Here is a 14,407-nt window from a genome sequence, read left to right as displayed (position 1 = left end):
ACTCTGCAGTTAGCTTGGGAACATCTGTCAAACATATGAACTTACAGGGAAGACAAGCCTTCAAGAAACCTCCTAGTGATAATGATTCAAAGGAGGTCAGACGACCAATCAACATGGACGCAGAACTCCTGCACCCATACTTTTTTTTTGAGAATACACGCACACATACATGGAAAGCTTTATCACGCACGGCAAGTCACCACTCAAGATGCCGTAGCATGTTTCCCGCAGGAAAACAAAAAAAGATGCTTAAATTACAGACTTTGTCTGGAAGGCTCTTCAATTTATGGTTTAACTGAACTGATTTCAGGTGATAAACAGCACACAAAATGATCCAGGCAATTCGGCAATAGACGTTTTGACGAGGTCCAAATACTGAATGTAAAGGTCAAGTGAAGCGAGTGTGGAACCGGTTTTATTTCTTCAGAAAGGTTCGCGGCTGGTTTCAGGACCTCTCATAAGGTTCCTGGACATTTATTTATTTCCTGGATACCCCTTTTTTATTTCTTTTCCTTTGGTTTCTTTTTATCTTTTTTCTCTTTTAGTTCATGAAATACAAAATTGGTCAAAATTGTTCACAAGCTTAAATTGTTTTTCAAATTTTCCAGAAATTATTCGGCATATTCAAATAATGATCACAAATTATAAAAATGTTTTTTGGAAACATTACATGAAAAAAATAGGATGGTTGGTTAATGTAAAAATATGTTGAATGATTAAAAAAATATACATGACATTTGAAAGAAAAATTCTGGCAATAAAGAAAAAAAATATAAAACAAATGTCCCAGCAGGTTAAGAAAATGTTTATTTCCATTAAAAAAATCTATGTGATATGTTACAGAACATATACAGGTGTTACCAAAACAAATTTTAAATAGCCTTTTCGGTGTTCGCCCGGTTTTCCTAGGTTTTGAAGGAAAAAACGATTTTTTGTGTAATTTTTTTTTGCTTCCACGAGATGCAAGGAGGCACAAATTAGTTTCCCGCGTATCTCTCAGAAAAGAAAAGAAAACGTTTTTCTTCCATGAGAAGCACAAATTTGCTTCTCGTGGAGGCACATATTTACTTTGTCGATAGGCAGAACTATGTATCTCGGAAAAAAAATAGTTTTTTTTTTGCTTTCATGAGTAGTACTGATTTGCTTCTATGAAAGACGCAGCTGTTCCTCTCGAAAAGAAAAATATTTTTTTTCTTCTACAAAAAGCACATATTTTCTTCTCTTGGAGGCAAAAATTTGCTTTCACGATAGGTACATCTGTGCCTCTTGAAAAGAAAAATGTGCTTCTGGCTCCAGGTTTTTTCTTCTGGTTTATTCGTAGAAAAATGTTAGTCAAAACCTACTAACATGGACATGAGATCTAGTTTCGAAGACCTCAGCGTGAGAAATCCAACAATGAACAAGGTTTTGGATTTGGATGCACGGTACAAGAGATAAAACATTTTAAGTAAACGAATCTACGAAAAAAAACAACACACCCAGGATGCGACATGCAAGCAGTGCGCCACTATGTGAACTCTAGAAGGTGGAAGTGACCTTTGGAAGGGTACCCCTTAGAGATCTCTGTACATGAGCGACGCGAGTGATCTGGATTGCAACGGGCCATATATACCACGGGCGCTGCTAACAGCCTTCCACTACTGAGCTGGCCCAGGAGCGCGTTTTTTTATCTATGTCGTTCTCTAATTTAGAAAATTTCATGATTTCTTTTTGCAAATTCAAAAAATTAACGAATATAAGATGTATTTTGGAATTCAGTTTTTTCACGAACTAACAATATATTTACGAATTTGTAAAAAATTCAAAAAATTGAAGAAGTTCTTAATTTCCATGGATTTTGAAAAATGTTTGTTAACAAAATTTTGAAATCATGGAAAACAACTTAATCCCATAGAAATTTATGAAAAATGTGAAGAATTTTTATTTTTTTAACATTTCATGGAATTTAGAATCGTTTTTTTTTTACAAAAACATGAAATTCTCTTTGATTAGTGATTTTTTTCAATTTCAAACGTCTTCAAAAAACACAAATGGATTCTAAAAATAAGTACATTCGAATACCAAACTATTTGCGAAAAACAAACAATTTTTGAAGATTTTGAATATTTATGCAATTTGTGATTTTCTGTAAAAAAAAAGAACAGAAGCAGAAACAGAAAAACCGATAAATGGAACAGAAGCAGAAACAGAAAAACCGATAAATGGAAAGAAAAAAATTGCGGAAAAAAATTCTGCTGCTTACCTGTGCCTCAGCCACTTTTCGAAAAAAAATTGTGCCTCAGCCCACGTCGAACGTCACATGGGTGACCGCTATCGTGTCACCTGCTATGAGCGATACATAGGATTTGTCATTTGCGATATATATCACCCCCGCGAGCAGCTTCAGACCTGAGCGCGTACTGACCGGGTTGGCCTCATTTCGTGGTGCAGTTACACATAGTTTCTTAGGTAACACGGGCGCGATTCGAGTGCATTCTCTATTTGATGATCTTTGCGGCACACTGTTTATTTTCCTATTTTATTTTATTTTGTAAAAATGTTAGAAAATTCCAAATATTGTTCGGAATTTGAAGAAAAAAAATATTGTTTTATGAGGAAAAATATTGTGTGTTTCAATAAACATTCAGGATTTTCAAAACATCGCGTTTCAAAAGAATGTTCAAGGTTTCAAAAACATTTCCCGGGTTTTCACGTTTTAGTCGCAGATTCAAAATTGTTTCGGAATTTCAAAGAATGTTCTGGTTTCAGAAAGTGTTCCTATTTTCGAAAATTTGTGCACACTTTTCAAAATATGTTAAGAATTTCAATGAGTGTAATATTTTTTAAAAATGGTTCCCTTTTTTAAAATAAAATAAATATTTGCTACAGTGCCATGCACCGGTCCGCTATGGTACCGCGTTCGGTTTTGCTACAGTGCTCGGTTTGGTTCACTATAGTGCTCGGTCTGGTTTGCTACAGTACTATTCTCTCGCTCGCTTTGCTGCGCCATTAGGGACGGCCCATTATTTTGGAGGGCGCGTGTGCATTCACCAATAGTTGGATATACTATTAACCATACTCTAAAAAAAGATGCATCGCCACCACTGCCCACAAATCAGGAAACGAGAAGTCTATGGTACAAATCACTGCCACCGACATAGACCGGCCGCCCGCCTCGCTGTCATAGCAGCCATTATAGCATGGCCACCACCGAGATGTCCTAGGGTGGCTGGCCCAGTCGCCAACCTCCGCTGACGTGCACGCCGTCCGAAGCCAACACAAGGTTCCTGCCTTGAGAACTCCTATAGCGCAAGGAGATGAGCCTGCAAACATCGTCTGGTAGGCACGTGGCTCGGGAGGGGAGGAGAGGAGGCGACGGCTAGGATTTCGGCCGGACACCCAGGAGCAAGTAGGGCGTCTCTCTAGCAGCTCGGGCACTTGCATATGTGAGTATTTAACAAAAAACTACCACAATTCGTGGAACCGTGTCTACAAACTACCACTTTACAAATTTGTGCGGAAAACTACCATTTTTTCATTAAAATATAAATCCGAGTTGAAGATTAAATTTGGAGAACTACGTGCAAAATTCTGATCTCACTGTGAGCTTTTTCTTATTAACTCAACCGGCCAAGTCTAGAGTCTAGTTAGTTGGTGGAGATGCACCTGGACCTGGTTCACGAAACTTGCGCCTGCTTGCCTAGAAAAACAAGAGAATTTTAACACAGCTGATGCTGATGCAGCATCCGAAGACATCATTTTATTCTTCGGCATGAACAAATATACTCTACATTACTGTATATTAGAAAATGGTTTTGATCTGAAAGTATCTACAGTTGATGACAGCGCGCAGGTTGGGTTAGTTAAGTATATTACAAAGGGCACGACAATGTTCAAGTGGGAACAAGTGTGTGAACCAGGAAAATCTCTACCTAATGTGACCAATAATTGCCACTGCCTTTGAATCTTTTATCCAGCGGCAGCTACCTGGCTTCTTCCCCTTTCTTAGGGAAAATGGCGTTTGGCCCAGCTTTATTACAAATAGAAAGCTTAATAGGGTACCTGAGAAATAACCAAGCAACTACGCTGAAAGGCGGAAGGTTGGTGGCTTCTTCCTTTTGTCAATAACAAGGGTTCAATTTGTAGTGATAGCCCACTCTATCTCAATAGAGTAGCATGCTTATATATCAATAGAAAAAATAACAGTCTTGGAGTATTAAGCACATAAACATAAGCAAGCTCAGATCTAGAGAAGTTAACGTTGGAGACCACCTTGGCTTGGCTGTAAAAATGACAGTACTTTGTTGAACTTGAAACCAAGGCAGAAATTGTATTACCTGGTGTCGGCAAGTGGTTGGGTCTTTATACGCGTGGTTGCACATTTCGATGCCTTTTGAATTTAATTACGGTACCAACAACCACATGCAAACAGCGCATGCAACTTAGAGTCCTTTCCCCTCTTATTTTAGGTTAATTAGCATCAAAGATTAATGAATTGTTAGCAATGTCGGGTGGGGAGAACTTTTGGAGCAACATGGGATGAACTTTTGGAGCACGGCACGAAGACCTCTAACTCCACCAACTAATCAGATCGGAATCCCCTTGCCACTGCCCACTGCTCGCCCTCGTCTCGGACTGCACGCGCCACAGGCGTCCGAGCTTCCGTCTGAGCGTCTCCCCACCCCAGGGTTACTCCGCCGCGGATCCATCCCGCTAGGTACATACACCCGCCGCGTCTCCCATTGCCGTGCTTCAGTCTACTCCTATGCCGCCTCTCATCAGAACAGGGTAGAACTGTAGCTGGTTCGGCCCAGCGATGCTTGGCCTCACCTCCATTAATTCGTTCTCTTCCAACAGGGTTCAGATCCACGACGAGCAAAAGAGGTAATCAGCTATTCACCGTCAGCTCGTTGGACGGACATCATCGGCAACGAGACCTCTGTTCGTTCGTTCTAGTTGGAATATTTTCCCCAGATCTATCCATCCCCTTCGCAATCGCTCCTCCACTGCTTGCCCTCGTCCCGCGGTGCACGTGTCGCCGGCGTCCGAGCTTCCCCGCTTCCCTCTCCTCGCCGTCAGTCCGCGAGATGCATACTGCGAACAGATAGAGCTAACTCCGAGTTGTTCACGTCGCCGGCGTCCGAGCTTCCCCGTTTCTCTCTCCTCGTCGGGCGAGGTGCCAGTGCTAATCCGTGGGCGGACATCCTCCACGGCCAATCGATCCCGCTAGGTACGGCCCCGTCCCCTCCCTGACGTGCTTCGGTCTCCTCCTATGCCACCGGCTTGCATCGGCCTGCTCCCATCCTGCATGGGGTGGATCCGTAGTTCGTTCGATGCAGCAATGCTTTGGCTCACTTTCCGTGAATTCATTCTCTTTCAGGGTTCAGATCCACGACGCGGAGAGAAAAAACGATCCACTGTTCACCGTCAGAGCGCGACGGATCCCATCCAGCTAGGTACGGCCCCATCCCCTGACTGTTGTTGCCGCCGCCAGGGCCGTCATGAGTCGATCCGTAGTTCTTTCTTCCGATGCAGCAATGCTCGGGCTCCACCACCTTTGTTAATGCATTCTATTCCAGGTTTTTGATCGACGACGCGGACAAGAGGAATTTGACTGTCAGTGTGTTGTGTTCCACCAACGCTGCCATTGCCCAACAAAATCCAGATCCCGATAGGTATGTATGTACGACCCCATCTTTGCAGGTGCCGTGCTTTGATTTGGGCCTAGTGGCTTACCTTCGGTTTATCCATTTTCAGGTTGTACATTGACGACCTCCGCTGCAGAATCAACTGGGCGAGCTCTGATCTATCACGGCCATGGAGGCAGCTTTGGTGAGCGCGGCGACAGGAGTCCTCAAACCTGTCCTAGCAAAGCTGGCCTCTCTGCTCGGCGACGAGTACAAGCATTTCAAGGAAGTGCGCAAGGAGATCAAGTTCCTCATGGACGAACTTGAGGCCATGCACGCGTTTCTCCTCAAAATGTCAGAGCACGAGGATCCTGATGTGCAAGACAAAATTTGGGCAGCAGCGGTGAGGGAGCTCTCCTACGACATGGAGGACACCATCGACGACTTCTTGCAAAACGTCGATGACAAAGACGCCAAGCCAGATGGCTTCATTGAGAAGATCAAACACTCGCTAGGGAAGTTGGGGAAGATGAAGACTCACCATCGGATTGGTAGCGAGATCCAAGATATGAAGAAGCTAGTCATCGAGGTGGCTGATAGGAATGCAAGGTATAGGACTATCTCCAACTCCAAGCATGCAGCCGTTGACCCTCGAGCACTTGCTATCTTTGAGCATGCCTCCAAGCTTGTGGGAATTGATGAACCCAAGGCTGAGATAATCAAACTGTTGACTGAAGGTGGGCCAACAGATGGGCAACCGAAGCTGGTCTCCATCGTAGGATCTGGAGGAATGGGCAAGACAACTCTTGCAAACCAAGTGTATCAAGACCTCAAAGAGAAATTCAAGTGCAAGGCTTTCATATCTGTGTCACGAAATCCAGACATGGCGAATATCTTGAGAACCATTCTTCATCATGTTAGCCCTGGTTATGCCAACACGGAAGCATGGAGCATACAACAACTAATAAGCAAGATTAATGATTACCTAGCAAATACAAGGTGAAGTTTCTATTTTATGTATACTTGTTCTCCTCAAATATATATCTAATTACAGATAAAACTAATTAAGAAAGTTCTTAGATATTTCACATGAAAATCTTACCAATAATTTGTAAAGAAAAATAGTTCCATGTTATCTGTGTTCATATTGTCCCTTTATTGTTACAAAATGTATTGGTTAGATGTTAGTAGTGAAGCTGGTTTCTATGCAAGTGAAATCAAATGGATAGAGTACCAACAATGACATACTGTATGCAGATATGTTCATGATTTATGTTAATCTTTTATTTTATTTTGAAACTGTAAATATTTCCCCCTGAAAAAAAACTGTAACATTTTAAGACATAGCCACTCCCTCCATTGCATATATGAGATAACCTTGTTTAAGGAGTAGATCAAGTAGCCCTGTGCTAGGGCAAAAGAGAGAGCCAAAAAAGGATCTTTCAAACATTCCCTCGGTATGTTATAAACATGGAAAGTTCATTTTCCACCCTATACAATCGACCTGTCTCACTTTTCTTCCTAATTCTTTAGGGTTCCCAATCTCCCATGATGCCCTGAGCCATTTTGTTGCAGTGCTGTACCTACACCCAAGGATTTGGATTTCGTCCGAAATTCATCCAGCTCGTTTGGGCCCGGTATAAGTGTAAACCGGCCCAAAAAATCTGGCCACATTTGAATATTCAGCCCAGCCCAACGTCCAAGATAACCCACAGATATTCCCCACTAGTATAAAAGTTGCCACCGAACCATCCCTAACCCTAAACTTCATTTCCCCATCTCCACTGCTCGTTGCGGCGGTTGCAGGCAATGCGAGCGGAGGGAGTGGCAGCGCTGCCTCCGCGTAGTCTCCTCCTCCAGCTCTCCACCTACGTCCAGCCTCCTCAATGTTCTCCCCATCCTCAGTGTTCCACGTCCATCGACGCAAAGTTGAACACCAAAAGAGCCAAACCTAGATGGGAACTCTATGATTTGAGAAATCTACATTAATTAATTAGAACTCTATGATTTGAGATTCTTAAATTAATTAGATGAATATAAGAGCCAAAGTTCCACGTCCAACAATTTCTTAAATTAATTAGAACTCTATGATTTGAGATTCTATTGGCCCAGAATAGTTCCCCGTCGTGTCAAGCCAAACCTAGATGAATATAAGGAAATTCTTTCTTTAAGCAGAGAAAAGAGGACAGGTAAAAAACACATTTTTGCATTAGACTTCTGAAAGGGAGTGAAAACATGAGGCTTCAAAATATATATTTAGAATACACCGAAATGCGAAGGAAATATATAACTGATTTCTCCAACAATTTTCAAAGCCATCCGAATGGCACACGTACATTTTTTCCCTTGTAGGACTCCATTCCTCTAAAATTTCTGTAAAATTCATTTGTTCAAACCGGGGCCTTATACATGACCTAACTAGGACTACCTTGCAATCTTTTCTTTAGGTGCTAGCTGAAGCTCCATACCCCTCCCGAAGTCGATGGTAAACTCGTCGCCTCCATGTTCCAAACCTTACCTAACCCTAACATCCAGTTGGCCTTGCCTCATAACCCCACCTTCACCATAGTTCATAAACCGATCAAAAGCTGCGAGGACATAAGTGATCTAGGGGATTGAGGTGGCGAGTCGGTCTAGCAGCATCCGGGGTACAGTGCTTGAGTGGGACATAAGTAATCTAGGGGATTGAGGTGGAGAGTCGGTCTAGCAGCATCCGGGGTACAGTGCTTGAGTGTGCCTTTGGCCATTGAATGAGACTTCCGATGATAAGAGCATCTCTAGCAGCTTGTCTATAGGAGACATAGACAATGTAAGGCCAAAAATACTCTCCAGCAGATTGTGTATACGATACTCTACCACTCCACATTGTCCAAATGTAAACAACACACATACATATTTGGACATTGTGGAGCAGTAGACTATCCTATAGACAATATGCTAGATACGTTTTGTCTATATCTCGTATAGACAACCGTGTTTAATGGTTATAAGGTACCACTAGAATATAGGAGAGAGAATATACACAATGTGCATATAAACTATCTGTTGGGAAAATGAATTTTTTTAGATGGGATATTTTAGATCATTGCCTATGTGGAACTTTAGAGAAGCTGCTAGAGATGCTCTATGGAACCTGTTCCTTGGAAGGCACGAGGAGTATAGGAGGGGTGGTGATTTGGACTTTGAGGCTCAAATATAAATCATTTTCAACCGAGGGAGGGCAATCACTGATAGGGATTATTTGGTATCAATTTCTTGGCAAAGATAAAAACTGGGAACGGGACGAGAATTTATGTGAGGTGCAACTACTGCATTCTTCTTAACATGCTGAGGCATCTCTTGATCTTTTGCACGGTCATGCCAGCCGATCAAACTGTTACTGATATTTCCTTCTTCTCCAGAATGTACCAAAGTAGCATCAATGCATAAGCATGAATTACTTAAGTGGATAATGAACTTTTTTAATACATGTGTCAGATTTCCTACTTATATTTTTTGTAAAATAAATGAAAACATCTCACTTTTTTTGTTTATCACTGCAGATCAAGATCTTTCTTAATTTAGAACAAAAACTCACCCATAAAATCATGTGCAGGTACTTTATTGTTGTTGATGATATATGGGATGTAAAAACATGGGATGTTACCAAGTGTGCATTTCCCATCAACACTTGTGGAAGTATCCTAATCACCACTACTCGTATGACTGATGTTGCTCGGTCATGTTGTTCATCATTTGCTGGTCACATCTACAATATGAGGCCTCTTGATATGGCACAGTCAAGAAAACTATTTTACATAAGACTAGACTCCAAAGAGGATTGCCTTGAGCACCTTGAAGAAGTTTGTGATAAAATTTTAGAAAAATGTGACGGTTCACCTTTGGCAATCATTGCTATATCTGGTTTGCTGGCTAACAGAGAAAATACCGTTGAAGAATGGGATAGAGTGAAAAATTCTATTGGACGTACACTTGAAAGAAATGCTACTGTGGAATTAATGATGAAGATATTGTCACTTAGCTATTTTGATCTTCCTCCTCACCTAAAGACTTGTCTACTGTATCTGAGTATATTTCCAGAGGACTATATTATTGAGAAGAAGGACCTCATAAGGAGATGGATTGGTGAAGGGTTCATACGTAAAGAGAGCAGATATACATTATATGAGTTAGGACAAAGGTATTTTAATGAGCTAATTAATAGGAGTTTGGTCCAGCCTGTTAAGTCAAATGAATATGGTGTGGTGATGAGTTGTCGAGTTCATGACACAATTCTTGATTTCATCACATCCAAGTCCATTGAAGAGAACTTTGTTACTTTCGATGGTCTTCTGGATCTAAACACTGTGACACAACGCAAAGTTCGTCGTCTATCTCTCCAAGTTGGGAATCAAGGAAATTCTTCAAATAGCTTGTTGTTGTCTCATGTCCGATCAATTAATGTGTTTGGGTATTCCGGAGAAATTCCTTCTCTGGATAAGTTCAAGTATTCGCGTGTTTTAGACTTTGGAGGCTTTAGCCAACTGGAGCGCCATCATCTTGCAAATATAGGGAGATTGTTTCAGTTAAGGCACCTGAACTTGAGAAACACAAGAATAAATGAGCTATCAGAACAAATCGGACTTCTAGTGTTCTTACAGATGCTGGACATAAGAGGCACATATGTGAATAAATTACCTGCATCTGTTGCTAATCTCAGAAGATTGGTGTATCTCCTTACCGACACGGGTGTTATAATTCCAGATGGAATTGCCAAGATGCAAGCACTGGAGATACTGAAGCGGGTCGCCGTCTTCAAGCAATCAGTTAACTTTCTGCAAGAAGTTGGCCAACTAAAGAATATGCGAAAGCTGATCCTTGGAGTGCAGGTTATCGACCAAGAACATATCTGCATCCTTGGAGGCTTACCAGCTCTGATTGTCCTAAAGATGAAAGTAGCAGCAAAGGGTAATGACCTGCTCAGCGTCAGTGGTGCAGCTGGGTTCCCATGCTTGAGGGAGTTACTTTATCATAAAGTACTGTTTGGAGGGATGGATCTATTGTTTGAACCAGGATCCATGCCCAAGCTAGAGAAACTTGATCTTTCGTTCAACGCAGGGGAATGTCACTCTCTCAGCAGTGAAGCTTTCGATCTCGGAATCGGTAACCTCCTCAACCTCGGTAGTGTCAAATGTGAAGTACGTGGCTGGCTCAACAGTGCTGTTTCAGTAGCAAAGGCTTACTTGGAGAAAACAGCCAGGACACATCCCAACCGCCCTACTCTACTGCTTGCATAGATCCATATATGGTTGTGCTGCATAAAGCCACCTTACTATTAAAGGTATCTTCATTTGATCCTAAGATCTAAATTTGTCTCTTGTCGAATTGTATATATGATCATGTTGTCTGTCTTTTTCAGCTTGGGGCGAGACTTGACACGCAGGATGCTGCAGCTTCGAGAATTCAGCACTTCAGTTCAGTCTTAGATCAGTTCATCATTTGTGTGTTGAACTTCCTGCCGACAAACCGAACGTTTTTCACTTCTTTCTATGTGGGATGCATGACTCTTATGCCCAGTGTGTGCGTGTACTTATGAATCTGTAGACTTTATCTTGAATTTTTGTTATTATTACACCGCAATTAAGTTGTTTTTTCGACAAGGGTGGATTTTATTAGTTCAAAATGGAGCATTAAGTAGATACAAACACATTGAACATAGATCCGGCCTCTGCATAGTTAGGATGCACACAACCAACATCAACACGCACACACACAAAAATCACACCGGCAACTTTTTTTTAGAACATAGACGTCAGGGACGTCCGGCTTTAAATTAATAAAGCCCACAACAAAGGCAGTGTATCTCGACCACACAACCAACACACGGAACCAGACATAAGTCGTGCAAGGTCTAGGAAACAGCAACCGGAGGAGGAATAAAGTGCGTTACAAGGCGCTACCGGCCTAGCGAAACGAGCACGCAGGCTCGGCGGAAACTACGACCAAAAGGGGCTGCCCATCCCTATGCGGCAGCAGGCGGCGCGGACGGCGGGGCTCGGGACGCCGAGTAGACGGAGCGAAGACGAGAGAGAGCTTGGCGATGAAGATCAGAGTCCTGTTGTCTTCCCAGCGGTGCCCATTGCTGCAAGAACACGATGCATTTGAACATTACGTCAGCGGGATGTGAGGAAACACGCCCTCAATAGTAAACTTGTTACGAATATGCCAAACAGCCCATAACATGGCCGCCGCACATGTCCACATGACCCGACGAGCAGGGCCTTGAACCAATGACAAGGAAGACACTAGCGCGGAGCGGGAGCGTGGATCCCAATCCACACCAGCGGCCTCACGGACCGCGCTCCAGGCAAAGCGCGCCAAAGAGCACCGGAAGAAAGCATGGTCAGCATCTTCCGGAGCGCCACACAAAGCACAAGGGCCAGAGGCGGGGCCGTTGCGCTTAGCAAGATTGATAGAGGTAGGAAGGCGGTCTTGGCAGAGTTGCCAGAGGAAGACCTTGATCTTGAGAGGAATTTTAGCCTTCCAAAGCCCCGTGGCAGCCGTAGGGACATGGCTGCGGGGAAGATCTCTATATAGGGAGTTGACGGAGAATTTGCCAGAGCCCGAAAGTCTCCAAGAGACCGAGTCTGCGGTGTCCGACAGGCGGACATCCGCTATCAAAGCCCGAAGGCGATCCCAATCCACCAACTCCGTCCCCGATAGCTCTCTTCTGAAGTTGATAGAGGGCGGGGAGGAGCTAAGAGCCGAAGCAACCATTTGGTTGGGCTCAACTTCAATGGAGTAGAGTTGGCGGAACTCCGACCATAGAGGCTGTTGGCCAATCCAAAGGTCGTGCCAAAAGCGCGTGGAGCGCCCGTTGTTAACCACAAACTTCGCGCCCCTGGCGAAGAAGGGTTTGAGGGCTTATATTGAGTTCCAGAAGGGGGACCCAAGAGAAACTGCCTCGAAGAAATTCCCGTTCGGGAAGTATTTCGCATGGAGGAGCTCGACCCAGAGGCCAGTCTCTCCCCGAGACAACTTCCAGATCCATTTGCACATGAGTGCAATGTTCATCAGCTTGGAGTTGATGATCCCGAGGCCCCCCTGGGCTTTAGGTCTACAAACGGCCTGCCATTTAACCATATGGAACTCCCGTTTAGGTCCCGCTCCTTCCCAAAAGAAATGGGACCTCGGGGTATCCATTTTAGTGTGCACCCCATCAGCCAGCATGAACAAACCCATGGTGGACATAGGTAGGGATGAGAGGGTGGAGTTAGTTAAGATTAGTATAGCCCCTGAAGACATAAATCTACCTCTCCACGGACAAACCCTGTCCGCAACCTTGGAGTTGAGAGGTTCCCAATCGGCGATCGAACATTTCTTCGCCGCGATCGAGAGACCGAGGTAAGTGAACGGAAACTTTCCAAGTTTGAAGTTAAGCAAGTTGGCTACTCGCTGACTTTCGGCCGTGTCCATCCCTATGGACACCACTTCACACTTATGGAAGCTGATTTTAAGCCCTGACATAAGTTCAAAGCATAGCAGAATGGCCTTGACCGTTGCAATACTGTGTGTGTCGGGCTCGAAAAGGAGAAGTGTGTCATCCGCATATTGCAGGTGTGACACACCCACCGGAATCAGATTGCCCACCACTCCCCTGATGTGGCCGGCCAAACGAGTTCTGTCTAGCATGGAGCCCAAAGCGTCCGCCACAAAGTTAAACAGCAACAGCGAGGCTGGGTCCCCTTGACGCAGCCCACGCTTGTTGCAGAAGAAGTTCCCTACTTCTCCGTTCACCGCAATCGCCGTTTGGCCCCCCGAGACCAATTGCATCATGCGATGAACCCAAACCGATGAGAATCCTCGGTCCAGGAGGACTTGTCGGAGAAACTCCCAGTTCATGCGATCATACGCCTTCTCAAAATCAAGTTTCAGGAGAATCGCAGGCTGGCGAGCGCGTTTTAGGGAGTGCACAATCTCTTGGAGGGCCAACGGCCCCTCCAAGATGTTGCGACCACGAATAAAAGTCGATTGGTTCCTACTAATAATACGGTGAGCTACCGGAGACAAGCGAGTCGCACAAGCCTTAGCACAAATTTTAAACGGTACATTAATCAACGCAATGGGACGAAAGAGCCTAATATGATCCGCACCCGGAACTTTGGGGATCAGAGAGAGAACCCCAAAGTTTAGGCGAGAGATATCTACTGTACCCCGCATAAAACCATTACAAACGTCGAAAATAGGCCCTTTGAGCACTTGCCAAAACCGTTTAAACATCGCCACCGGCCACCCATCCGGCCCGGGTGCGGTGTCCGATTTCATCCCAAGTGCCGCCTTGTCAATCTCCTCCGAGAGGAAGGCCAACCCCAGGCCCTCGTTTTCCTCGTTCGTGACCCGCAACGTAGGGTCCCACACATCCGCCCTAAGTCGGGCACGGGATTCCTCCCTGGAGCCCATAAGTTGGATGTAGAAATCGTAAATGTGGCGAACGATATCCTATTGCCGCAAAAGGAGCCCCTCCTCGGATTGCAATCTCAGAATGGCGCACTTGCGGCACCGGCCGTTAGCGTAAGCATGAAAATACTTAGTGTTCGCGTCTCCCTTGAGCATCCACTTGATACCACCGCGTCTACGCCAGTACTCCTCCTCTGCTCTAAGGAGGGACTCGACTTGGGCTTCTAGCGTGTAACGCTGAGCCCAGTCTTGCTCCGAGAAGGCATGCACATGCGCCGCAGCATCCATCTGTGCAAGATCCGCGGACAAACGCGATCGGAGCAACTTATCCTCGCGCCCCTGGTTGGCCCCCCACCCTTTGAGGG

The 14,407-nt window shown here is 44.4% G+C and overlaps 1 protein-coding gene across 1 annotated transcript; it reads left to right on the top strand.

Annotated features, from left to right (window-relative positions):
* Positions 1–4,580: 4,580 nt before the first annotated feature.
* On the top strand, positions 4,581–11,214 carry LOC119325933 (disease resistance protein PIK6-NP-like). The gene is made up of 7 exons (XM_037599655.1): positions 4,581–4,696; positions 4,837–5,209; positions 5,360–5,435; positions 5,559–5,654; positions 5,737–6,605; positions 9,202–10,926; positions 11,005–11,214. Exons 5-6 carry the CDS (start codon positions 5,797–5,799, stop codon positions 10,880–10,882), a joined length of 2,490 nt encoding a protein of 829 aa, XP_037455552.1. The 5' UTR covers positions 4,581–4,696; positions 4,837–5,209; positions 5,360–5,435; positions 5,559–5,654; positions 5,737–5,796; the 3' UTR covers positions 10,883–10,926; positions 11,005–11,214.
* The last annotated feature ends 3,193 nt before the right edge of the window (positions 11,215–14,407 follow it).

This window comes from Triticum dicoccoides, chromosome 6B (genome assembly GCF_002162155.2).
Source record: "Triticum dicoccoides isolate Atlit2015 ecotype Zavitan chromosome 6B, WEW_v2.0, whole genome shotgun sequence".
NCBI classification, from domain to species: domain Eukaryota; kingdom Viridiplantae; phylum Streptophyta; class Magnoliopsida; order Poales; family Poaceae; genus Triticum; species Triticum dicoccoides.
The sequence above is the reverse complement of the archived record's forward strand: the minus strand, read 5'-3'. Positions and strand labels throughout refer to the sequence as shown.